This window comes from Ceratotherium simum, chromosome 8 (genome assembly GCF_057802395.1).
Source record: "Ceratotherium simum simum isolate JZ-2026a chromosome 8, ASM5780239v1, whole genome shotgun sequence".
Taxonomy (NCBI): Eukaryota; Metazoa; Chordata; class Mammalia; order Perissodactyla; family Rhinocerotidae; genus Ceratotherium; species Ceratotherium simum.
Window position 1 is genome coordinate 2,678,516 of NC_141907.1, and position 27,344 is coordinate 2,705,859.

Here is a 27,344-nt window from a genome sequence, read left to right on the forward strand (position 1 = left end):
GGAATTTCTAGTTCTAATTGTAACTAAAAAATCACAGTGTGGTAGAACAACATCTGGGTTTGCCCAGGCCTCCTCTGGCTGTGACCCTGAGCAATCCTTCAGTGGCTTCCGGGTTCTCATCTGTAGACTGAGGTGGGGGTGCTGGCTGTGCTAACAGCAGTCCTCTCCCTAAAGCAGCGGCTCCATGGGATGGTTTGGTGTCAGCATTGAGTGTGGTGGAGGCAGTTTGGCACCATGGGTGGTGGGTGGGTCAGCCAGCCCGGGTTCTACCCTCAACCTGTTTACCAGCTGTTTCATCCTAGAGAGAGCCCAACACCTTGCTGGGCCTTGTCTGTGATAGAAGAAGGCATCCCTTAGGGGCCCTTTCGCCCCTCACATTGGAGGCGACAAGAACCAGGTGGATTATTTCTCCAAGTCCTAAGCAGGGGCCCAGAGTAGGGAAGGGCCCTTTGGTTCTTCTGGAAGCATGCTGGCCACATGCTGGCTCAGGCAATGCCGCAGCCAGGCTGTGTTCTCAATGCCTGGGGGCAGGGCCTTGTGTGTGACTCTTGGGGACAGTGAGGTGGAGTTTCTCCACCAGCACCCACTGGGTGTTGGGGTGCTGCAGCCACGGGCTGGGCTATGCAGACATTATGGTGTGGCCTGGTGTCGCCCACTCGCCTTCTCAAGCAGTTGTGATGAGTTGTTTGTTTGCAATTGAAAAAGTGGAGTTGATTTTGAAGAAGAGAGTTGATTTTTAGGCCATTTTTACAGTAATCATCACTGTCTAGTACTGTTTGGGGAGAGTGAATTATGTGTTGCCTGCAAGGGTGCTAGATCAATGGTGACTTTCTAACAGCTCATTCAAGTACAGAACTTATTTCCCCTCAGACCCTGGGGGCAGTGGACTCTCGATTTGGGAAACAAACGAATCAATGCTCAAGATTCTCCATGTTGGTGAAGTGTCACCCTTGAGTTGATTCACTTCTTTGTAGGAATTTTTTTCTGTGTGCTTGCTTGTTACATTTTTCCTTCTCCTTCAAATTTCCAAATCCCACAACATATCCGTGTATAACTAGATGTTAAATGTCTTCATTTCTTTTGCCTGTAATGGGGCACAAGTTCCAGAGCTAACTGTGCAGGAGCAGTCTGTCTCAGCAAGAATCTCCTCTGTAGGCACCTGGGTTTTAAAAATTAAACTGTTCTTATCACAAAGCTGTGTGGTCATTACCTCCCCCGGCCCCCAAAATAGTAAAAATACAGAATAGCAAATACATGATCTGTACAAAGGGTTAATTTTGTGCCTATTTGGAGGCTTCTTTGGCTTAGTAATAAAGAACATTTTCCATATTGTTACTTCACGCTGTAGCAGAGGCATCTGAGTGTCTGCATGGATCCCTGTCCATTAGTGATGGGCTCCCTGTTGTGGGGTGCTTGGTTCCCGTATGGCTTTGCTCTCATTTGTTCTCTCAGCAAGGGCTACGTCTGCTGGGCTGAGCCCTGCACCGGGCAGCAGGTATTCAGAGGGAACAAACAGAACCAGGCCCCTGCTGTGATTTACAGACTCCTGGGGGAGATGCCACAGCAGCTAGCAATGTGTAATTTCAGTTTGTGCTAAGAAGTGTGAAGGAAAAGCACAGAACCTAGGAGAGAGGACCCAGGGGGAGTCTGTTTAGACAGGGGAGTTCAAGGAGGTCTCTTAAAAGAGGTGACACTGGGTTGAGGGCAGAGCAGGCCCCAAGGCAGTGAGGCTGGGGCCCCAGAAGAGTCTGGGTGACAAGGACCAGACCCTGTGGGGCCTCGCCCATGGCACAGAGCGTGGCAGCAGAAGCCCCTGAAGGGCTTGGAGCAGGGGCCTACCCGGCAGGTGTGTGGGGAACAGACGGTACAGGGGGAGCAGGAAGACCAGTGTGGAGCTGTGGCAGGTGTGTGGGGAACAGACTGTACAGGGGGAGTAGGAAGACCCACCACGTGCTGGGTTCTGGGGCCGGGCCTGGTGGGGTGGGGGAGCAGTGGGCCTGGAAAGGGATTCCTAGGTTCCAGATACATTTTATAGATAGAATCAGCTTTGGGAAGATTTTTTGAAAAAGAAATTTCTTAGACAAATTTTTCTCGAGAATATGTCAAATTTAGTAACTTGCTAGCAAGGAGACAATACAGTGAGCAGAGTCTGCTGCTTCAGAGAGGGTGAAGGTGAGGGTCTGGACAGAGACTCTCGCCCCGGCAGAACGGCACAGACAAGGTCATAGAAACATCCATTTCTACCAATTTGTCAGCGGTCATAGAGAAGCCCCCTGTGGCAGAGCCTGAGGTGCCCGTCACCAGGAGCAGAAACACTGGTTTGGGACACATCTGTGTCTGAATTGAAACCCCCTCGGAGTGTCTCAGAGGCTGATTAGCGGAAGGTAGGAACCAGTGTCCCCTGAGACCAGCAGTCAGGCTCCAAGCGACAGGCGGGAGTTGTAATCAGGTGTTTTCTCAACCTCGGAGAGGCAGCATGCACAGGTCGCCCATCCCTGTTGGGGAACAAGCAGTTCTTCCTGTGCAGCTTGATTGCTTAGAGGGAATTCCCAGCTGGGCACGAGCCTGGGCGCATCTGAGAGGCTCCGGTGCGCCCGCTGTGGCTTCGCCTCCATGCGGCTGTCTTGCTGGCAGCCCTCCGTGGTCCGTTGTCACTTTCAGGGTGATGGCCTTCAAGCCTCCTTGCTCTGGCTCTGGCCCAGGTAAGTCGTCCTTACCACGTCCTTGGAGCCGGCCTGTCACCTTTCCTCATGTGCCCCACTCTGCCTGCCCTTAGGCCCAGTTTATACACAGCCTTCTGGGGGGTGTCTGTGGTGGGTTTCCCCCACTGCCACACCAGTGTCACCCTGTCTGTGCTCCCGGCACACTTTGTGTCACCCTTCTTGTGGGTTAGCTACTGTCTTCTTCCCCCACCGGCCTGGGGACCGCTGGCAGGTAGGCTTTGTGGCACAGCTCTGGCTGGTTGTGAACATGAAGACGGAGAAATGCGTTTGCTATGATAGTGTATGAACAGCTTCTCTTTTGAACCCTTCTTGGGATATTTGGGTTTGGTGAGCACACATGGGATTTTTATTACTATTCCCAAGGACCCCTTGTTGTTGGTGATGACACTATCTCAGACGAGAAACTCTGCATTCATCTCTGCTACTTTCTTTGCCAGGCCCACCATTTCTTCTCTCCCTGAACGCGCCTCTTTCTTTCTCTCCGTCCCTCTTTCCCTCCCTCCCTCCCTCCCTTTCTTTTCTCTTTTTGCTGTTTCTGCTGTTGCTCCTTAGTTCAGGATGTTTCTGCTCACAACTTCTAACAGGTTGCCCCATCCTCTCCAGCTTGCACGCTATATTTCGGGTGACTTTCCTAAAATATCACTACCAGTAATGTCTGCAGCATGGCCTTGCTCTGACTGTCCCGTTGCTGCTCTGCAGCCTGACCTCTGTTCCTGTCAGCTTGGTCTCCTCGTCTCCCCAGGAGCCGGGCTGCTTCTCAGCAGCTCAGGGTCCTGAGTTGCCCTCCCAGACCTGCCACGCACCCCACTGTGTTTGTAGTCTACAGCACAGCCTCCAGGGCCGCTCTCATTTCTTCTAGTATGCAAGTGTTCAAATAGCTCACAGCCTTCTCTTGCCATCTTTAGGGAGCCTCTCAGGAGGACTGGATGATGGTGAGTTCCTTGGAGTCGGAAAACCTGCCTTGTGTTTCTGTCAGGTGCCCTGTGGTACCGTGCACATAGTTGTCGCTCAGGGAACACTTGGTGAGAGCCCTGGGACATCATGGAGCATACAGAGTGACGGTGGTCACCGCTGCCACCTACACTGCTTCTTAATAAAATTTGAAGGCTTGAAAGTACTGTTCTTGTTGCCCTGGTTCAGGTCAGAGTGGTTTTGGCACAGAGGTAAGAAGTTTGGGGTTCTGAGTGTGAGTGAGGGGAGCAGCCAGTGGGTGCCAGGGGAGCCAGGGAGAGGCCAGGGAGGAGAAGGACGAAGAGGACAGGCTCAGCAAGTCGGGATGACTGCTCCCTGGGAGGCCACTGGTGAGAGAGCAGCTTCAGTGGAGGGCCAGACTGGGAGAGCCTGGGAAGAGGGCAGGAGGGAGAAGGAGGTGAGACAGTCTAGCAGAGGGGAATGAGTGAAAGGAAGGCAGTCACATTGCTGAGGGCCACTCGAGTGGGTGTCAGGAATGTCAGGTGAGAGCAGCCCCGGGGGTGTGTTCTTCCGCCAGGCAGCCAGTGGCCTGGGTGCAGGTGCGCCAGTCGTTGGTGGGTCGTCAGTCGGTGGGTTGGTCGGAAGAGAGTTGGATTTTACCAGGTGAGTTCCCCGGAGGAGAGGGAGAGGGACTTAGCACATAGAGCTTTACAGGGAAGGGCTGCAGGGTTTTCTCTTGCTGTAAGATGCTCAGGATTCTTATGCACGTGGAGAGCAGAGAGTCTGAGAGCCCCACAGCTTTAGAAAACACGTTAACTTTCTTTATGGCTGAAATTGGTCACTTAGGATTTCAAGTGCCCAGGAAATCAGAGATTTTCAGCTGTGATGCTTTTTATTTTAAAGATATGATAACTTATTTGCTGGAACTAAGATCACATTTGGAGAATTGTCTAGCATAATAACAGTGAATTAATTCTGGTCATTTCCCAGAGAAAGAACAAGATGTTTTAATGGCCAGTTATTTCATGCACCTGAGTTGGTTTGGTCTTCAGACACCAGCTGAATATCTAGGGATTCAGTTTCCCAAAATGCTTATAAAATTATATAAACACACAACCTTGCTGAAAACTAGCCTTTATATTGATAATTATTACCCTTATCCCACACTTTGTGCTTTCCCGAACATTCATATGTGCCATTTCATTTGCTTGTGGTAACAACCTTTGGGTGCCAGCTGGTGTGATCCTGTTTCGTGATTATGGAGATTGAGACTGGGGGGCACACAGTTGTAAGTGGCAGAGCAAATACTTGGAGATCCTGGGATGATTCTTTTTTTTTTTAATTTTGCATTTTTTTAAATTGTAGTAACACATACATAACATGAAATTTCCTCTGAGATGACTGAAGTCTGGTATTTTCTCTGTTCCACAGTACCCCGCTATTCTCTCCGAGGTGGTGCATCAGGCAAACCTAAGCATCTCTTCCCAAGAACATAACTTGATATATTTTTTCTTTGTGTTTAGGGCTCAAAATTTGGGCGGGGAATTGGACTTGCTCAGACTTCTCAACGCACCTCTACTCGGAGATCTTTTGGAAGATCCAAGAGATTTAGTATCACTCGCTCCCTTGATGATCTTGAGGTAATAATTTTAGTTTTTCTTCTTTTATTCTTCAAGTTTTTAAGAGTGAAAATCAGTCTTACAGATACATCTGACTCTCCTTGAATGCACCCTGATCCTACTCCCTTTTCCCCTCTCCTGTGGTAACCACTGTCTTCATGTGGGCTTCTAATGCACCTCCGGGTCCTCTTCTACCCCTGCACGTGTCCCTGGAGCATCGTAGCGTGTTTGGTGTTCTCTCCTCTGTGCCTGACGCTGTCGTGGACACTTGATGGATATGAACTTGTTTAACCCTCACGAGAGCTCTGTGAGGTAGGGCCCATCTTACCCCCTTAATAAAGATATGATATTGATCCACAGATACAGATAGAGTATCTTTTATGTGGTGCTTTTATCTGTATTCCTCAAAAAAAAATTCATAGACTTTACTTTGAGAGCATTTTAGGTTTACAGAAAAGCGAAGCAGAAAGTACAGAGAGTTCCCACACAGTTTCCCCGGTTGTTGGAGCGGTACTTCTGTTACAGTTGATGAGCCAGTGCGGGTACATTATGATTACGAGATGGCACTCCTTCTGCTGTTCCTTCTTCAGGTCTGGACAAATGCAGACTGTTGTGCTGCCGCCCTGACAGTATCACTCAAATGGTTTCCCTGCCTTAAAATCCCTGTGCTCTGCCTAGTCATCCTCCCTGCTTCCCCCTGAACCCTGGGCAACCACTGATCTTTTCACTGGTTCATTTTGTGTGTTTTAAAGTTTTACACAGCTGCAGTTGTACTATATGTATTATTCTGCCATTTTTAAAACATTGCATTATGTTTTCAATGCAATATTGAAACTACATTATGACCCTTGTGGTTTTAGTTCAGTTATTTTACTTGTTATGTGGCATTCCATTTTGAATACGCCACAGTCTTTTATCCATTGTGCTATTGCGGGCACTTGGTGGAAAGTTGGAAAAAAGTTGCCCATGGAGCTTCGGTGGACATTCTTGTCAAGTGTCCTTGGGCACACGTGGAGAAAGAAAGAATATTCCTGTTAGGAAGGCTGCTGGGTGACAGGCGTGGCCAAACTCCACTTGCAGTGGCTGTTCCCACTCAGGCTCTGGTTACCAGCAGGGTGGGGGTCCCTGTTAGTCCCTCCTCGCCAACACTTGGTGCTGTCAGACTTGAATTGTTCCCTGTTTCAATGAAATGGCGTCTTGTTGTAATTTGCATTTCACTAATTATGAGTGAGATGGAGCATTCCACCGTGGGTGTTTTGGCTATTTGTTTTCTCTTTTTTGAATGAATAGCTTATTTGTATCTTTTTTCTATTGAGTTGGGGTTTCTTTTTACAGATTTTTGTAGTAATTCTTTTTGTATTGTGGATACGGGCCCTTTGTCAGATAAACATTTTGAAAATTTCTTTGTGACTTATTTTTGCCTTTATTTAGGGTGTCTTTAGTTAAATATAAAAATATGTTTAAGTTATGGTAAAATATTATAACATAAATTTTACCATTTTTAAGTGTACAGGTCAGTGGTAATAAGCACATTCACATTGTTGTGCAACATCACCATTGTCCATCTCCAGAACTTTTTCATCTTCTTCAACTGAAACTTGGTCCCCATTAAACAACTACACCCCATCCCCCTACCCACCAGCTCCTGGTAACCTCCATTCTCCTTTCTGTCTCTATGGATTTGACTACTCTGAGGACCTCATATAAGTGGAATCCTACGATATGTGTCCTTTTGTGTCTGGCTTTTTTCACTTAGCATAATATCTTCAAGGTTCATCCATGTTGTACCCTGTGTCAGAATTCCCTTCCTTTTCAAGGCTGGATCATATTTCATTGTATGGGTACTCCACATTTTGTTTATCCATCCATCCCTGGGACACTTGGATTGGTCCCACCTTTTGGCCATTGTGGATAATGCTTCTGTGAACATGGGTGTACAAATATTTGTTTGAGTTTAGTTATATTTTAAAAATTAACTCTAAATTAGATAATTCCTTAGAAACTCAATAATAATAAAATGGAATAAATTGAGTTTGGTTGTTTTCTGCTTAAAACTGTGAGTTAATTTGTATTCTAATGTGAAACAGGAATCATAGAACATTAGGGCCGGAAGGGGCCTTTGAAATCACCTCATTTTCCAGATGAGGGAAGTGAGAGGCAGGCTGGGTTCGGGAGGTTTTCAGGGTCAGAGAGCGGGTTGCAGGGCAGAGGGGAGGGCGTAGTACTCGGTGGCTGGAGACAGGAACCGGCTGTTGGACACGCCACCTGCGTAGTCTCGAGGTAACTCGAGGGCACTTCAGGCCAGCACGCCTGTATTTGTTGGGGCTGTGGTCAGAATAGGCTCCAGTGTGCACCCACACTGTTGTGGACAGAACAGAGGTTTGCGTGCTGCACTCTCACCTGTGCCCAGTGTGCTCAGTGGGCCTGTCTGCTGGGGTCCCTCGGGGCTGTGCTGGTCCTGAGGGGAAGGTGGGTCTCAACCAAGCCTGCATTCTCAGTTTAGGATTTTCGCCAAGTGTTGTGTCTCTGCGTTTTCCTGGGAGAAGGGTCTCTGAAGAAGGGCCCTGAGCCTCCAAGAGGCAAAGAACCAGCGTTTGCAGGCTTCGTGGTGACGGCTGTGGTCTGATTTCCATGTCTCTGCCATGTGGCTCTGGGACAAGCACTGCAGTCAGCTGAGGTTATTGCTTACTCCTCTTCACTCTGGAGGGAGTGGGAGCACTTGCACTACAAACAACCAGCGTTTGCTGTTTTCTGCATTTTTAGTCCATGGCAGCTGGATATCTCGTGTCCTTTAAGATCTTTAAACAGCCCAGCAAGTAGACTGTCATTATCTCCATTTTACAGATGAAAAAACTGAGAAGCAGAGAGGTTCAACAGCATTCTTTAGGCCACGCTGGGCTGCAAAGCATGTGATCTTTCCCCTACGTACTCAGCCTCTGACTTTTGTCAAAATAGTACATTAGAGAAATGGGATTGAATCCTTGTTAATTTTTTGCCTGAAAATTTCAAAATATAGACACTACAAATAACATTCTTTAACACTTGTCATTGGTGAGGCTGTTTCTAAAGAAAGTCTGTTGAACACTTTGCTGTCTGTACTCCCTTTGTTACTCTTCAGCAGGTGTGCTAGGCAGCCTCTGAGACTGTCCCCACGCTCCTGGTCTTCACACCCTTGTAGAGTCCCCTCCCCAGAGGCACCAGCTTTCATATCCTGCCTTTAATTGTTGCTTAATTATCCTGGGCCTGTTAGCAGCTCTCTCTGCACTACAGCCTGCCAAGGGCCTCTGCGTTCCCTTGACCACCACTGACACTGGCTCCTCTGCACAAGTCCAATTTTGAGTCCACTTCCTGAGGCCCCTCTGGGCACCAGTGTCTTAGACTGGGTCCCATGAAGGCAGACTCAGATGGAGGGTCATTTCAACACTAGGATGAGGAGGAGGACCCAGTAAGGACCCACATAAAGGAAAGCTAAAGACAGAGGTGGGGTGATAAGATGGAAAACGTGTGGGTCAGTTCAATGAGTGGTGACTGTATAAAACGATAACTATGTCTTGTTTGGTATAAAAATATATAAAATGAAATTACACCACAGCAATGGTATGAGCGCTGGGAGGAGGTAAATGAAGTTGGAGGGTTTCAGGGTGCTTACATTGGCTAGGAAGAGGGTAAAGGTGCCAATTAATATTTGATTTTTATAAGGTGAGGACGCATGTTGCAATCTCCAGGGTAACCTAAGACGATAAAATAGTGAATAAATTTCAAATTAATAGAAGGAGAAAAATGGAATAATAAAAAATACTGGATTTGAAAGAAGGTGAGAAAGGAGGAAAGGAGAGACAAAGGGCAAAGAACAGGAAAGACAGCTAGGTAGCATTTAGTAAAATGGTCAAGTCCAAATATGTCAGTAATTACATTAATTATAAATGAATTAAATATTCCAATTAAAAAGAAAAGATTGTCAGACTTCATTAAAAATCTATTATGCTGTTTACTATAGACACATCTAAAACTTAAAGATATAACAATGCAAATAGAAGAATGCAAAAGGACACACCGTGCAGTACTCATCAGAGATGGTAACATAGCCATATTAATATCAAAGTAGATTTTAAGGCAGAGGCATTCCTAAAGATAAAAGAGGAGACTTCATAATGATAAAAGGCAGCAGGAAGTTATAATTCTAAATTTTGTATACATTCAATAACATGGCTTCAACATATCTAAAGCAAAAATTGACAGAAGTGGGAAGAGAAATGTACTAATCTATACTCACAGCAGGAGATTTTTAACACTCCCTGCTCCATAACTGGCAGATTGAGCAGCAAAAAGTCCGTAAGAGAGAGAGTGGATCTGAACGGCATGACTCCCAACTTGGCCACCTGGACTTAGGCATAGCGCTGCACCCAATAAAAGTGTTCTTTTACTCCCTCTTGGAACATTTACGAAAGTTGACTGTGCTGGACCGTAAAGCAAATCTCAACAAATATGAAAGACTCTTCATGCAGAGTCTGTTCTGTGCCACAGGGAGGGATAGTAGAAACCAGCGACAGAGAGATGGCACACGCACGTCTGTGAGTAAGCGGTACACTGCTAAGTGACTTGTAGTTCCAAGAAGAATCACTATGGAAATTAGAACATATTTTGAATGATAATGAAAATACACACATCTAAACCTGTGGGATACAGCTAAAACTGTGCTTAGAGGAACCTTTACAGCTTTACGATGCATATACTAGAAATGAAGGACAATGGAAAGTCGTCTCAAGAGGTTAGGAAAAGAGCTATAAAACCGACACAAAGGAAGTATAAGCTGGGAAATAATGAAGGGAAAAGCAGAAATTAATGAAACAGAGAACTAACAAACTAAACTAGCAAAAGAATAAATAAAGAGGGATTACTTCCCAACTCATTTATTTGGTGCCAAAACCTTGGCACCAAAACTTGACAAAGACCTTAGAGGAAAGGAGAGTTACGGGGCAGCTCACTGGTAAGCACAGGTGTGAAGGTCCTAAACATTGTTATATAAGTTGAATCCAGCAGTTCACGTTTAGTCCAAGGACCCAGCATGTTTTTAACATTTGAAAATCAATCAATGTAAGTTACCACATTAACGGAGTAAAGTAGAAAAATCATATACCACCTTAACAGAAGTACGAAAGGCATTTGGTAAAATTCAGTATCCATTCATGGTTTTAAAAAAAAAAAAAAGCTTAACAAAATGGGAATTAAAGAGAACTTCCTTAATCTGATAAGGATATGAAAAAACCTCTATAGCATGCATCAAACCTAAGCTCTCCCTCTGAGATCAAGAAGCAAGAGAAAGATGTCTGCTGTTACCATGTCTACTTAAATTTTTATTGCAAGTCCTAGTCAGTGTACTAGAAAAGTAAAAACAATAGAAGTTTAAAAGCTTGCAAAGAAAAAATGAAAATGTTATTCTTCTCACATGATATGATTGTAACATAGAAAATCCAAAAGAATCTATAGAATAATTATTAAAATTAATGCATGAGTTTAGCAAGGTTGCTGGCTATATGGTCAATATACAAAAATCGGTTGTGCATACAGTTAGAAAATGACCTGTAGATTCAATGCAATTTTAATCAAAATCCCAACAGGTGTTTTGTGGAACTTAAGAAGAAGATTCTCAAATTTTCATGGGCATGCAAAGGGCCAAAAGTAGCCAAGATATTCTTGAAGAAGGATAAGGCAGGAGGACTTCCTCTATCAGTTATCCAAACTTACTGTATAAAGTTAGAGCAGTTTGAGACTGTGTAAATGTTGGCACACGGACCGACAGACAGTGGAGTAGAAGAAAGCACAGAAACAGAGCAGTGTCTGCGGGCAGTTGGCTGTGTGGGCAGAGCAGGATGAGTGTGGTCTCTTCAGTGGTGCTGGAATAAGTAGAGATCTGCATGGAAGAACAAACTCGCTTCTCCCCACGCCATACAAACACAATTAGTCCCAGCTGTGTTGCAGCTCTAATCATGAGGGCAAATGAGAATGACCCGGGCTGGGGGGGGGGGTAGGTAATGTAAGCACACATCTCCATGGCGTTGGGGAGGGAAGGACTTTTTAAACTGGACACACAAAGCACTAACCATAAAGACAAAGATTGATGACTGACTCAGCGAACTTTAGGAACCTACACTCATCCAAACACACCATTGCTAGAGTGAAAGGGGAGAAAATGTCAGCAACACGGGTATGCCTCAAGGGCCGTGTATCCTGGGAACGCCTACGGACGCAAGTAAGCAAGCGATTCCAATGGGCACTTTAGGAAAGAGGATATCCCAATGGCAAATCCACACTGGAAGAGGTTTCCAAGCCCATTAGTCATCAGGGAGGTGCAAATTACAGCCACAGTGAAGTCCACACGCCAGAATGGCTGAAGTGGAAAGAGATCATATCTCTTATAAACTTCCCGGAGGGGGGTGGTTTGCCATTACCAACTATATTTGAATATACATATGCCCTATGATTCGGCAGTTCCACTCCATCTGCAATACACATAATGTGTTCCAAAAGGCATGTACAAGAATTCAAAACAGCAGTAGTCATAAGATTCCTAAACCAAAGCAACTTAATTGTCCACCCACAGTGGAAAGAATAGATAAATTGTGATTCATGCAATGGAATGCTCTATGGCTGCCTCACTAACATGGATAAATATCACAGAAAGAAGGTGGACACAAAAGAATGCATATGTACAATTCCATTTATGTGACTCTGAAAACAGGTCAGATTAAGCCATGGCTTTTGGTTGTGTGTTCAGTGTTGTCAACCTTAAAAATAAAACAGCCGAGGGCCGGCGTGGTGGTGTAGTGGTTAAGTTCGCGCGCTCTGCTTTGGCGGCCTGGAGTTTGCAGGTTCAGCATGCAGACCTACTCAATGCTCATCAAGCCATGCTGTGGTGGCATCCCACATACAAAATAGAGGAAGACGGGCACAGACGTTAGCTCAGGGCCAATCTTCCTCAGCAAAAAAGAGGAAGATTGGCAACAGATGTTAGCTCAGGGCCAATCTTCCTCACCAAAAAAATTAAATTAAATAGCCAGTTACTTTACCAGCAAAAGGAGTTTATTTGGGAATAGCAAAAGAATTGCAATTCGGGATATGCGTGCTATGGCAGACCATAGTCAAATCCAACAAACAAGGGAGAGGAACGTTATAGAGAAAAAGGAGGAAATTGGGAGGGGTTGTTTTGCAGGAAAGTCCATTGGAAAAAAGCAAGAGTTCAGGGTGGTGATGGCTTCTCATTGGCTGAGTTGTTGGGGTCATCGATTTCTGTTTAGGATGCAATGTACATTTCTTCCTGTAATTGACAGTTCTTTCCTATTGATGACTTCTTTCTGCTGTGGTCTGTAATTGACTGTCTTTTCTGTAATTGATCTCCAGTGGTACTGCATGGGAGCTTCCTTCTTCTGACCTCCTGACTCCAGTTTAAATGAGATTTCCCTGTATTAATTTTCACAGCGTAGAACCATAAAGAAAAGCTAGAACATCGTTATGCTTTTTGTTATGACCTGGGTGGGGGCTACATGGGTTTCACATTGTGATAAATCATTGAACCATGTATTTCCGTTTTGTGTTATTTCCCAAATTTGTGTTATAGCTTGCAGTAAAAATGATCAGCATGGTTGTGTGCGTCTCTTCCAGCCCTGTCAAGCTGCTAGGACAGCTGGAGTAGGCAGTGTTGACAACTAGGGTTAGGGTTTTGCAAATGAGCCTAGATTGGGGGATGGGACTGAGGAACTGAGGGTGAATGGAGGGAGTGATGAAGGGAGAGGCTGGTCTCTGAGCTGCGTAAGAGGGAAATTGAGGAGATGAGCTGGTGACAGATCGTGGGAAAGAGGGAAGATCCTTGTGGGGTGGGGTCCTTGTTGGAGGGGCTCTTGAGACAGGAGGTGGAGGTCAGAGAACGAGAGTTGCTATGGAAATGTCAGAGGTGAGTTTTTGTTTTAAGAGGGTGCCAGTTTTGGTTATGCCCATGGCAGGTGGTCACCAAGGAGACAGCGGCCCGAGATGCCTGTCGAGGATCAGCACTATAGGCCCCACACGGGATGTCAGACACGGTTCCGCCCTCCAGATGTTTAAAGTCAGGTACAGAAAGAGGGTGTGAGCCAATGGTTTTAGCATTTGTGAGAAATCTTCAAGGTGCAGAGGGCCTAGAAGAGGGGGAGCCCAGGTGCAGGGGTCCTGAGCTGAACTTGCACAGAGGCTGCTTGCAAGCCAGGTTCCCGGTAAAACTGCACTTTGTGTGTTCTTGCTGGACACCCTGAGTCCAGCGTGGGAGACAAGAGCCAGCTTCTAGGAGTTCTGTCTTCATTGTTACCTGCCCCAGGCTCTTCACCCATATTTGTATATGGAGCTGGGCTGATGCACTTGTGATTCTGTTCACGGAAGTTTCTCTACATGTGCTCCCTCATTCAAAGGGCAGCTGCAGTGAGTGGGAGGTGGGGTGCTGGTGCCTGAGGGGAGGAGATGTGTTGCGATGGGCTTGCAGTGCCCCAACCGAGATGAGCAGGAGTGGCTGTGCAGGAGCTCCTGGTAGTGTCAGGTCAGTGGGGCATCTGCTTAACTGTCCTCACCAGTGCATTAGGAAGCTTCACATTATGAAGAATGTGCTAGGTTGTGTGTGTGAGAGTGAGTGAGTGTGCGACTGTGTGTGTGAGTGTAAGGTTGGGGGAGAGGCTTGGGAGGGTGCCCGTTGAGTACAGCAGTGACGACCATCATGGATGGGAACCCCCAGCGTACACGTGAAATGGTATGGGCAGCTCTGGGACCTTCAGTTCCCTCTGGTTTGGTACAGGAGTGGCAGGAAGCCTCCTGTACTGAGCTGGTGGGTGCTGGGTACTCTGCCAGGGCCCAGGGAGGGGGTCGAGGGTCACTAGGGTGAAAGGAGGTGGGCTCGGGGTTCTGGGAGGGAGGCCTCTGGTACTGGAGGTGTCTTTGGAGAAGTCCTGGCACCTGAAACCTGAGGATGACCTGGTGGGCTGTGGGCAAATTTGTGGGAGTGTGCTTGGGGAAGTGGACCAAGGAGTGGGTGAGGGGCAGGGTGGGTTGCCCTGGAAGCTCGGAGAAGGGCTGTGCAGCCAGGAAACAGCGGGAATGAGGGACCCAGGTGTGCAGGCTTGCAGAGCCCACACCTGCTGGAGAGACGGGGCATGCATGCCCTGGGGTCCCAGACTGCACTTGCTTACACGTCTGTGACTTAAAATGTCACATTCTCAGTCTGCTAAGCGGCCTTGAGCTGGACAAGAATCGTATTTTATTGATAATGGTAGTTTTGTGCATTTACTTGGGGAATAAGCAGTATTCATCATACTCAGTTTAAACATTGTAACTGCTTATCGGAAGTGCTGTGTGTGCTAAGCACTGGGAAAGTCCTGGTCATCCTTTGAGGCCTAGCTCAGACGTCACCCATCAGACCCTGGCACCTGCAGCATCGCCTGCCCCCTTGGGGTCTCCTTGGCTCGTGATTTCCGTGTAATGTTTGAAGATGATGTCCCCCACTCCCTGAGGGCAGCTCCTCGACCCGTCAGGGCCCCGTGCAGTGGGGGGATCACCCAACCTGCACCGACAGACGCCACACGAGGCGGCCGTGGCTAATGACGTCTGAGTCTACAACCTGCCCTGTTGTTGCAGATACAACAATGAACCCTATGCCATAGGAACTGTCATTATTTCTGCTTTATAGAGCAGGAAATTGAGGCAGGGTGCTGGGGGTGAAGCAATTTGTCCAAGTCCATGAAGCATGAAGGGGCTGCAGCTGGGCATCTCCGGGCAGGCTGGCTTCAGGGCCACATTCCTGGGTGCACACTAGACTCACACACGCTGCCTCTCCCAGGATTTCTGAGCACCTGGGGCAGCCCACATGTCTGTGCATCTGTCCTTCCAGCCTTCTCTCTGTGCCCACTCTTCCTGGAGCTGTGGGTACAGCAGCGGTCCTGCTCTCAGGGAGCTCGCCCTGCAGGTGAGAGATGCAGAGACAGATGCATCAACGTGAAGATGTTAGGCAGGGTGATGGTGATGGGGAAGCAAGGCCAGGTGTGCGGGGGAGAGATGGGGCTCCCTTGCATGCTGTGGTTGGACAGTCCTTCTGAGGAAGGAATGTTCACGCAGAGCCCTCGATACTAGGAGGGGGCCAGCCATGCAAAGGTCTTGACAGGGGACAGCCAGTGTGTCCAGGGACAGAAGGGAGGGAGGGCCAGGCAGAGACCTTGGGTTTTCTTCTGTGTGTGATAGAAGCCTGTGGTAAGTTCACAGCTGGGAGGTGAGGGAGAGAGCGACTTTCCCCACGTTCATCACGGGACTCGGGGCTGTTTGCTTATCATCCCCTGGCTCCGATGGCCCTGCCTGGAGAGCTGGGGGGCAGCTCCTCCTGCAGGAGGGTTGTGTAGCTGTGTTTGGAGGGCTCCTCTGGGAGCACGTGGAGGCTGGGCAGGGGCAGCAAGACTCATCAGGAGGGTAGTGCAGGAGGGAGAAGGCCAGAACCTTGCACAAGGCAGCTGGAGGCCAGGCAGCCGCTGTCCGAGGCCTTAAAATGCAGTCCCTGCCTCCAGGAGCTCCTGGGGCATGAGGAGGCTCAGAGGAAGCTCTCAAGTTTCCAAATAACCAGGAGGGACCACCCCCATCAGGACTAGAGAACATGGGGGTGGCGGGGGGGTGGGGGTGAGGGGCTGGGAGAGCTGGCAGGAGCCCAGGGGGCAGGAGCCCAGGGAGCTCGAGCCCAGGAGAGCCGTGGAGATCAGGAACTGGGCAGAGGGGCATGGTTAGGGCCAGATCTGCCCGCGGCTCGTTGGGTGAATAAAGTTTTATTGGCCCACAGTCAGGCCACTGGCACATCTGTGCTGTTTTCACACGACAAGGGCAGAGTTGAGTGGTAGAGACAGTGTATCACCTGCAAAACTGGAAAAGTTTACTCCTGGCCCTTCTCAGAGCAAGCTTGCTACACCATGGCTAAAGCCACAGTGCTCCAGCCCGCTCCCAGCACCAGGGCCTGGTGGGAGGCAGGGCCCAGGAGGCAGAGAGGACCCAGCCCCGCCTCCCCAGTTGCTCTGGACTGTTCTCTAGACTGTGGGTGGGGTCCTTCAGCCCCTTCCCATGGCCTGAGACACACCCATTTCCAGACAGGGCCTCTCTTGAGGGCTTTTGCTCCTGGACTCCCTCCCTGGCTGTAGCCAGCGTCCTAGGCCCATCGCATTTGAAGCTCCCCACTCCTTATCTCGTAGCACCTGACGCTCCTTCCTCTCTCACAGCAGCCCCCGCTCCTACTCTGGCTTGGTCCTTCTTCTGCATCACTGTCTGGGTGGGGGTGGTGCCCAGGTGTTGCTGGCAGGGACTGGCAGTGTTGGGCCTGGACAGCAGGGGGCGCCGAGGCCACGCGTTTCCGTCCTCAGAACTTGTGCAGACTTCCCCAGGGGTGGAGGGCGGAGGGGGAGGGGAGCAGGGAAAGAGAGGGGTGGGGGAGGGGGAGGACAGGGCAGGTTGACAGCGAAAGAGGAAACTGAGAAAGCCCCAAAGAGACAGAAGAACAGAGGGGACAGCAGCACGTGGACCCTGATAGGCCCAGGCTGCTTTTTGGGCTAAACTTGATAAACCACATAGACAAGATGAAATTGTGCTGCTTCTGCAGGGATGCAGATATTTCTGTCTAAAATGATTAAAATAAGAACATGTTTGGCACCTAAGTGGTAATCTGGAAGCTCAGTGCCTAGGTGCTGCGTTTTCCCATGGTCCCAGGGTAAGGTTCACTGTGCCTTGTGGGCGTGGCCTGTCCCACAGTCCATGTCCGTTCTAGTTCTCTGTCACCAAGGTCTGGTGGGCTTTTAGGGCCAGGATGCTGCTGTCTTTCGCTCTGGCCTGGAGGCCACCATCTCCTCCAAAATTCGTAAATTAGTACAGGCCCCTGGGAAATCAGTGAGGAAAATAACCAGGGTCGCAGAATGATGAGCTCGACTGACCACCTGTGAAAATCCCATGGTTATCTTTCCAGAGCCCTCAGATGTGTTCTCTCTGAAAGTGTGTGTGTGTGTGTGTGTGCATGCGTCCACATGTATGGGTGTGTGAGTGCGTGTTGGAGGGTGAAGTTGGGCAGGCGGAGCGTGAGGGTCATGGCAGTGGAAGGGAGCGTGCTGTGTCCTCCCGCCAGGCCCGTGTCTCAGCCTTGCACATCTACAGTTTATACCACACAGCACTCTGGGCGCAGCTTCTCTCCCTCCGGAAGGGAGGCGGACTTGCTGGCTTTGTCTGGCAGACGCGGTTTAGTCCCAGAAAAGGTGACATTGTTCGTGTGCCCAGAGGTGGTAAGTGGCAGCCCCCACTTCCTTCACACTGCCTGACTGTCCCGTTTGATTTAGACAAGTGAGTCCTAGTCTTCTGACCTGGAGAACAGGTGAAGTGGGCGGGCCCTGGTACATAAAGGTGAGGCCCTGCCAAGGACAGGGGCTCTAAGGCCCTTCCAGGCCCGGCAGGCCACCCATGGGATCCCGTGAAGCCCAGGGCTGACGACGATGAAGGAAGCCGAGCTGGAAGGAGCGAGGCTTCTCTTCTCTGTGGCTTGTTTCATCAGTGCCACCCACTTCCAGGGAGGAACAACTATGCAGAGGGGAGGTGGGGCTGCCTGGGGCCATTCGCTGCTCCCATCCATGCCTCTCACCCTCAAGTCCCAGTTCTTCCACGCAGCCTGTCCTTGCTGTTCCCCTCCCTGGGCCACGGTCTCCTCCTCCTCCTCACTCGCCCAGCCCTTGCACAGCCCCCAGTGTCTCCTATGCACCAGGCTGGACAGGCAGTTCCTGCGCTTGGTGGTGCTGGTGAGGATGGCGATGGGGGGCTCTGCTCCTTCCCTGCTCTTGTTTTGGTGTCATTTCATACGTTTATTGTGCACGGATCTCTTGAGAAAAGCTGTCTGAGGGGCTTGAGCTGATGCCCGTTTTCATCTGTGAGATTTTCACCTTTCGGGCAGGCATGTACGTTTCTGCAGTAACACAGAACTGTGTGCCCGTGTTGCAGATTCTGTTCACTGAATACTCGTGTTGGGAATGTTCATGTAAAATAAGGGCAGGCTCAGAGTGTCCTGGCTGGTGGCCTAACCCCCAACCCCAGGGGCATCACCCCAGCCCCTTGGCCCTGTGGGCACTGGGTGTGCAGCCTAGGACAAGATGCTCCCTGAGGTCTGCTCCCATCTAACCTTCCAGGAGTGGGGTGAATTCTGGGGCCCGTTCAGATGAGATCCCGGATATCCACTGCCGTAAGATCTTGACCGTAAGGTGCACAGTTGACCCCTGAATCTCCAGGAAGTTAACAAGTAGTGTTGCCGTGATACCTGGGTTCTGGAAACAGTTTTCTTTTTAAATCCGGATCTGTCATGGTTCCCTTACTTTCGGGTTGTGTCAGATGTTGGAAGGCAGACAAAGCAGATCATGGAATAGAGATCCAGCACCGAGATGAGACAGCTTTTAGGAATACAGCAGATTCGCGGGCTGGCACCGCATAAACTTGTGCATATGGAGGCTTATAATAGAATTGTCAGCCACTGTAATTAAGGTTGCGAACTGCACCACCCTGCTGAAGAAACAAATTCTCTGCAGCTGTTGTACTGACTGAGAAATTACCCCTATCAGCTGAAGTTTTATTCTTCTGATTTGGTAGAGGAAATACTTTAAAAATGATCTCACAGCGCGATTTATGTAAACGGCTTTTTTTTTCTTTGTATGAGACAATTGAGAGAGACTGAATCCCTGGCAAACCACAGCTTCCTGCAGTGTCCTGTTGCCATGGGTTACGAAGGGAGTGAAATGGAACTTCATCTGAAATGTCTTTAAACTTTCCTGACAGGCACAGGCATGCTGCGGTGTTAAATGGTATATTTTAGATCTGCTTGCCTGGTGTGGGTTGGAAGATTTCTTGTCTTAAGATGAATTTGGGAAGAGGGTTGTCAAAGGAAACGCACATTTTAAATGATCAGCAGGTAAGTTATTCCAGCTGTTTCTTGTCGTTTAAACAGAATTGTTTAAGAAAAGTTGGCATCTTAGTTACTGCCTTATTTTCAGCCTGTTTAGTGAATGGTAGCTTTTAAGTATAAACTTTGAAAATGCTTTTCTTGTGTCTGCATCATGGAGCTTGTTGTGAGTCCTGTGGAGGTAAATGCCCGTCTCTGGGACCACAGACTAATACCCAGATCTCAGCTGGGTGGCAGTTGGTCATGCCGGATCCAGCCCAACCATGCAGAGGTCCAAGCTGCCTGGTTCTAAGGCAGCCTTACAGAAAGCATCAATGTTTTTCTTGTTCTTACCATAGTAATTCTAGTAGATTTTAAAGATGAGTGAATTAACTTTGTTAAAATATTGAAATTCAACTAGATAAATGTATTAAAATCTGATACTCTTTAAATTACTATTTTTATCTTACACTTTAGATGTAATGAGTTGATTGTTTCATATACATACATAGAGAACTATTGGCAGTCATATTTAATGCTTATCTGAGCTTATAAAGTTGAACCTACTGTAAAACTTTTTTAAAAGCTTTCAGAGTAAGTAAAAAATAATTTTTATTTCCTCTCGTGGCTGTGCTATGTTGATATAAAGGTAAAAATAAATTATTTACAGAAGATGGTCACTACTTACTGGGTACCAATTTTAAATTCATTCTTTTCTGAAGGTTGTTTCATCTTAATATTTTTTCCTAATATCTAATTAGAACCTCTGTAGAGAACTGCAGGGGAAACTACTCGTTCAGAAGCAACTGGTTGGGATGTTGGGTATAAGAAAATGAACTGCGTCCTTCCTTTTCAATAGCAAACAGAAATAGGTCAGCTGGATAGGTCAAGAATTGTGCTTAGGAAATAAGTGCAGATTTTAATGCATTTTTAAAATATTTAGTATGTATTTTGGAAACCCCTTGTACTAATAAAGCTGACTTTGTAGGGGGAGGAGTAGCTTTGATGTTTACAGGCGTCTTCCTGCCTGGCTCCCCTGCTGTCTCGGGCAGAGGAGTGATGTGTTCCTGTGCGTTCCACTTCACATCCTGGGTGGAAGAGTGAGTTTTGGATATATTATGTCCTTAAAGGACCAATTAAGCAGTTAGTTATTTGTGCATATATGTAGGTTGCATTTTCATTTCAATAGTATATAAAGGCAAGTTTTAGAAACTTTGTATTTTATTCTGAGTAAACAAAAAGGTCACTAAAAATCTGCCTTTGTACTTGCATATAAATGATTTAGATTCCTTAGAAATTTTTGCAGATGCTCAAACTGGCAAATAAATTGTTCCCATGAGCGTGTTAACAAAATCTGGTTGGTATGGTATTTCAAGCAATGGAAACTGAGCAGCCCCCTCCTCTCATGCCGAGAGGCATGGTGGAAGGTCGTGGGGCGAGCGTCAGATGCTGCAGCTCTGCCCGGCTCCACGCGGGCCAGGGGAAGAGAGGGCAGAAGGGGCCTGCTTTCCTGGGCAGTCCCTGCGAGGGGCTGACCCTGCAGTGTTTGAGAAGTCACACGGCGCAGGGGATAAAGTTGGAGGGACCGGTGCCAGAAGGCTGGCTCCTCCCCTTGCCAGCTCTGTGATCATAAGTCAATTGCTTCTCCCTCTGAGCCTCAGATTGTTCATCTTTAAAATGGGGGTGTCACAAGAATGCTGGGGCTCCATCCATAGGATATACGTGCTCAGTAAAAGCTGCGCTTTGTGAGACGGTTTTTAAAAAGGCTCTGTGCTTCTTGTAAGCTTCTTTCATCTTGAAGTAGAGAACTCTTAAGCCTTGAGAGGAGCTATTTCCCATAATCATTTAACAAGCACAAAGGAGAGCTGGTGGGATGCTGACCTAGAAAGGCGTGAGGCTTTCACTGGCCAAGTGAACTGAGCACCGTTTCCCCATCTTTTTGAAAGTGAGATCCAGCATGAGTAGACTTGGAAAATGGATATGCTCCTTTGCCAAGACAAAGCAATCCGTCATATTTAACCCACATCACGATGGGGTGTTACTGTCTTAGATGCTAGTAAGATACTCATTGAGGAGACATGAAAACCCACAGCCTAAAAGAAATACGAATTGTCACAAGAAGAAAGCTTTAACATGCTTCCTGTGTGACACCCCCCTCCCCGACCTCGGACTAGCACCCAGAGCTCCCCTGCTGTGTCTGACCGAGCCTCACTCTGGGTGGGGTGCTGCCACAGGCCCTAGTGGGGACGGGCCTCCTGTCTCAGTGCTGTGGCCAGGGCAGCTGTCCAGGAGGGCTGTGACAAAACTCCCCGCGTGCTGCTCCAGCGTGGCAGTTCCCGCCGGGCCTGAGCTGGAGGGCTTCCTAAGCCAGCCTGAAAGCAGGGCAGCAGCAGTTTAGTGAATCCATGGCTGTCACAGTGTCACAGACAGGCCTTCCTTTCCAGCCTCCTCTGAGCTGCAGGAGCCAGCCCCCACCTCAGCTAGGTCCACAGCCCAGGGACCTGCCTTGGGCACTAAGGCTCGTCTAACCTGATGCCTTGTCCCTGAGCCCCTCCTGTGGTGTCCCTGCTCTGCTCTCACTTGGCATTAGACCCTCATGCTCAGCGCCCTGGGCCCGAGATGTGGGGCCTCCTTCAGTGCCCACTTCAGGCGACCAGGGCTGCGGAGGAAGGTCAGTCACTCCTGTGGTTTGTCCCTCCCTTCCTGGTCGTAGAATACACATTCTGCCATGTTGCACACTTGGCAAGTGTGTCTCTCAAGGCCGTCTCTCAGGGATTTGAAAGCACGTCGGTTATAACCGATTTGTTCTGACTTCTTTCTGCCCAGGCAGGGGCCTTCGGGCTGCTAGAGCAGGAGAGAAAGAACTTCCAGAGACCAAGAGGCTTTTACCTCTTCATTCACTGGGGCTCCATGTAAGACTTGAAAATAAAAAAGGGTTGCACCATAAAAAAGAAGTTGCGTCTTCTTGTCCAGGCAGTGGAGCCCCACTGCGCACTCAGAGGGGTGGGGTGAGCTGTGGAGGTGAGGCATGGCTCCTGGCGGGAGGGATGGTGCTGGGTCCCAGGGGTGGCTGTGCGAGTGTGGAAGACAGATGCCACAGGTCCCACAGAGAAGCCCTGGAGAGGCTTGGGGAAGACAGAGCCTTGGCGTTGAAGAGGGCAGGGCCCCATGTCTGCGTCTGGGAAAGTGGAGGCATGATGAGGAAGGTGGAGGAGTGGTCATGAGGAGTCGGTACTGTCTGGCTCCAGTGGCCAGATGTTCCTTCCGTGGCATTTTTTTGACCGGAACTCTCAGCCCGACTCCTCTCTCGGTCCACCGAGGGCTGGGGCATGGGCAGGAGGAGAGATCTGAGAGGAGGAGTTTGGTGTCCCCCTCTGGAGAGTCTCCAGCACAGACTCTGGTTCCAGGGAAGGAGGGGGCTGTCGGAGTGGAGGCAGGCACCCGGGAGGTGGTGCGGCGAGGAGAGCCACGGTTGTGGTGACAGTGGAGTGTGGGCCAGGCTGCCGGGCTGGCCGTGGGATGTGAGGGAGCGCATCAGGCGTGGCCTTCTGGGGGCTGATGTGTTTGAGGACACCTCCGCCTGGTTGTCTCTGAGCCTCTCAGGGTCAGCTTGATGGGCTGTCACAGACTTCTGCATTTCACTGAGTTTCTCTTTTTTTAGCTCAGATTAGCTGACTTCTGTTCATTGCCTGCCTACCGACCTCCTCCCCTGTATTGGCCTCTCCGGCTCCGTGTCTGGTGTCTGTCCTCTCTGTTGGGCTGGCACAGCCCCCCTGTGCTCTGCCCGTCCATTGGTCAGTTAGCACATATTTTGCCCCAGACCTCTTTCGACCCTAAAACTGGGTGGAGGAGAGGCCTGGGGTCTGTTAGGGATGATCTGCGTTTATCTCCCTTAATCTGTTGGTTGCATGAATTCTTTTCTCACTTCTAACGAACACTCTGATTCCTGTATCTATATAAGAAGACCTAGTATAGCTGAGGGAAAATACCATCAAGTTTCTATTTTCACATCTTCCTTTCTTTTTCTTTAAGAAGTTGGTTGCCTTCAACTGGCGGCTTTCTCTCCGTGTCATTTGCTGGAAGATGGGTGCTGGCTTCTCTTCCTCTGGCTCCTGCAGTGTCGCCGGCACGGGCTCCTTTCTCCCGGGTCCCGAGGGGCAAGCTCACATTGGTGAGCACCGTCCAGCGCTCTGCACCTTCTCTCCCTCAATCCCAAAATGACTCTGGGAGCACGGGGTCCCTGTGAGTGCTTGTCATCCTACTCTCAAAACGCCAGGTCTCCTAAAACAGCAGGATTTATCTGTGCGTCCCGGCACTTGACCAGCTTGCCCTCTCACCTGCCCGCCCCGCCTGCTTCTCTCCTGCAGCTGGTCCTTCCAAGCCGCCACTTGGAGGCTGCCCTCCCCAACCTGCCTCTGTAGCAGGGACCCCTCCAGATCTGGCAGCACGTCCATGTCTCCTCCTCTCTCCCCCTGGACGGGCAGAAGGCCCAGTGGGCTTAAGTGCCAAAGGCCAACTTTGACTCGTCCCTCTGTCCCCCTGCCCTTCGCGCATGCCAACCCTGGAGCATCTAGTCGGCAGCCCGTGGGCCGGCCCTCCAAACCTGTCCCTACGTGACACTCCTCGCCTACCTTGCTCTTTTGCCTGGAGCCCTGAGGGCTGCTAACTCTGCCCTGCATCAGCCCTCCTCCCGCACTCCCATCTCCGGCGACAGCCCAAGGGGACACGCATGTCCGCCCTCCTCTGCACCACGCTTTCTGGTGGCACCTGCCTCGCCCAGATGGCGGGGACCTGACATTTCTGGATTTATCTCCAGCCCCCAGCATAAAGACCATGGGGTCAGGGCTGCCTGTTCCGGGTTTGCGGGTTTGTTGGGTGCATCCTGCATCTGGAGGAGGCCTGGCCCCAAGCAGGTGCTCCTTGAACATTTTTTTGAGAGGCCGCAATCCCATAACCTGCACCCACAGCCACCTGAGCCCAGGCTCTGCCAGGCCCCGGCCAGCAGGGCTGCTGGGAACGGACAGAGCCAGCCTGGGGAGGACGGAGGGCTCCACCTCGAGGTGGACTCTGCTAGGCAGAGGTTTTGAAACAGATGACACACCTCAGCCTTTATGAGAAAACGTTTCCCTGGAGTTGGGCTTCATTCTCAGATGCGAGTGGGGGCCTCGTATTCTAGTTTCCAGCACATAAACGAATGTGCTGTTTATCCAGTAGGAGCTCCCCAGTGAGAGTGTCTATCTGAGAACTATACTTAGTGCCACTTCCTGCCCAGAACATTCCCGGAAGGCCAGTGTTTACCTTAACTTAACTTGGAAGAGTTTGTCCTGTTGGGATGCTAAGTCATGAATGTCAGACCAGACCCCTCTGCAACTTCCCACCCTGTCTCTGCGTTGGGGACTCTTGTTTTTCTGAAATTGGGCCAGCCAGTGAGGAAAAGGGATTTTACAGTCTATTTCACAGCAAGGTCAGAGAATTCTTGTGTAAAGTCAGAAGTAGACATCAAATACCTAGTGTTAATGTGGAGCCTGGGTGCCACTTCATCAGGGTGTTACCTTGTACTTTTAAATGTTTTTATAATGAATTATCTTAGGCTTCACCAAGGGCATGGTGGGAATATTAGCTGTTACATTCGTGGGAAAGTGCCATCATTGTGGGTTTTGCCTGATTGGGTTTCTTCTGATTTTATTGAAGATTGAGGAGCTCTCTGGGACACACACACACGCACACATGCACATGCACACACATGCAAGTACACGTGTGCGCATGCACACTCTAAAAGAGACACACAGGTTCACCCCTGCACTCTGGGCGCCCTGCCCTCATCCGGTTGAAGGCCCTCAAGGGCCCGTCCCCTCTCCCTCTCAGGCTGCACAGACTGTTGTGTGCTGCTCTGTGATGGCTCCACCCTCCTTATCCACATCCCACGCCCGTGTCCAGCTGTCCTGTTTGTCACTGTGTAGCACTGAACACACCCATAGAGTCTTCGTCCTGTTGTTGTCACTCTCTCTTGCATCACGGAGATTCTTTATTGTGAATGTAGTAGTTTGAACCTAGAAATACGAGCCTCTTCCTTGCCTCCTGAGCCTTACGTCCAGTTGTTTCTTTGGTTGAACCTGCTGGAAAGAAGTAGTGCAAGGTGTGTGTGTGGTGTGTGCGCATGTGTGTGTATGTGCTGCGCACTCTCGCGTGTGAACGTGGAGAGAGCTGGAGGTGGGATAAGACGCTGTGCAGTCCCAGTGTGGGGAGGGGCCGCAGAGCACAGCCGCTTTTGCTCAGACCCCTACGAGGTCTGTGGGAGGGCTCTCCTGTACCCCATAACCGAGGGGCCCAGGAGCTGTCTCCTGAGGACAGTCATCATGGCTATGGTGGGCTTACCCCAGGGAGCCTGGCAAGGAGGGCTTCCCTGAGAAGTTGTTGGTGAAGCTGCGGCCCAGGTAGGCGGGTTCACCAGGTGAGGCTGCAGGCTAGAGTTGAGGAGCAGCGAGGGGTGCTCCAGACTGAGGGGTGGAGGGGTTGGGTCCTGGGACTACAACCCACAGTAGGATAGGAGTGTCATGTCAGGACCTCACACACACGGGATGTGCATGCACGAGCACACAGATGTGCAGCTCTGAAGCCGGGCTCAAGCACAGCATGGGCCCTGAGACGTACAGCCATCTGTGCATAAGGATGCTTCGGGCAGTGCTGGACCGCATCTACGAAGGTGGTCCTGTAAGATTAGTACCGTGTAGCCTCGGTGTGTCGTAGGCATGTGTAAGGACTCGCTATGGTGTTCGCACAACGAGGCAGTCGCCTAACAACGCAGTTCTCAGAACGTGTCCCTGTCGTCGTGACGCGTGGCTGTACTTGGTATTTTCCTTTCACCTTGTTCTATCGCTTATTTCATTTTTTAACCAACGCTGCTCGCGGCCCACAGAATTGATTTGACAACTCCTTAGAGGGTCAAAGGTGTGAAGACCCCTGAGCTTGCAGAGCAGCGAGCAGGCTGGCGTGTGGCAGCCTGTGAGCAGGCCTGGGCAGGCTGAGCCTGCCGAGGCCGGCATAACCCCACCAGCAGGCTCAGACCTGGGCAGCGTCCTGTGTGCGCTCCACCTCACCCCCTGCCCTGCCTCTTGGGGTTTTCCCCACATGGACTGGCTCTCTTCTGGGCTTGCTCCAGCGAGGAGTCACCTTAAAACTTCAATGATCGACTTTTTTGTGTGTGTGTGTGAGGAGATCAGCCCTGTGCTAACATCTGCCAATCCTCCTCTTTTTTTGCCGAGGAAGACTGGCCCTCGGCTGACATCCGTGCCCATCTTCCTCCACTTTATATGGGACGCCGCCACAGCACAGCCTGACAAGCGGTGCATCGGTGCGCGCCCGGGATCCGAACTGACGAACCCCCGGGCCGCTGCAGCAGAGCGCGTGCACTTAGCCGCTTGTGCCACTGCTGGCCCCTCAATGATCAACTTTTAAAAGGTCAAATAAATATATATTAGATGCAAATTGGATTGTTAATTTCTTAAGGTTTTTTATCATTTGGATTATGTATATTTCTTCTCTTTGTATTCAAAACATTTGATACATTTGGGCAACTTGCAGGCCTTTAGTCTCTTATTTAGGAATCATATATGGTTATTTAATGTTTTTTATGTCTAAGGTAGGAAATTTTGTCAGTGGCTCAAAACTGAAAATTATATTACTGTATATTACTTATACCAAAGTAATTTGGAAATGATGTGTTCTAGTGATTGTTTTTGTCTAATGTTACTGACAGAGTCAACCTTGATAAAGGCTAGATTCATCATATAGCGCTCTTCATATAAATCATCTAAAACTTTCAAAACATTAATTCAAAATAAAATATCCACAGAACACGTGTGGTCTCGATGAATTTCCTGCTAGAAATAAATTCAAATCGATTTCCCCTGAACTGTCAGGTTTAAGAGGCTGACCCGAGGAATGGAGATTGTTTGAACTTGAATTCCATCTCTAAAATACTTTGTAAGTTTCCTTAAAACAAATGTATTTATGTTAGTGTAAATTCCAGACTTGGAGGAGTATTATAGACCTTTTTAGGGCTGTGTACTGATGGGGTGTGTTTAAATTGTAAGCACAGAAAAATGCTAACCGACTGGGACCTTGTTTCCCTGGCAGCTTGTTTTTGTG

General features: G+C 49.2%; 1 protein-coding gene across 9 annotated transcripts in view; it reads left to right on the forward strand.

Moving 5' to 3' along the window:
- RGS12 (regulator of G protein signaling 12) overlaps positions 1-27,344 on the forward strand; it is a 131,729-nt gene that overhangs the window by 41,360 nt on the left and 63,025 nt on the right. For 7 of the 9 annotated variants that reach the window (XM_087434846.1, XM_087434851.1, XM_087434850.1 and 4 more), the window contains one exon: positions 5,159-5,275. The exons of the other annotated variants lie outside the window; for them this stretch is intronic. In XM_087434846.1, the coding sequence (XP_087290972.1) occupies positions 5,159-5,275 (117 nt within the window). The remainder of the gene's footprint in view (positions 1-5,158; positions 5,276-27,344) is intronic. 9 annotated transcript variants of the gene reach the window in all.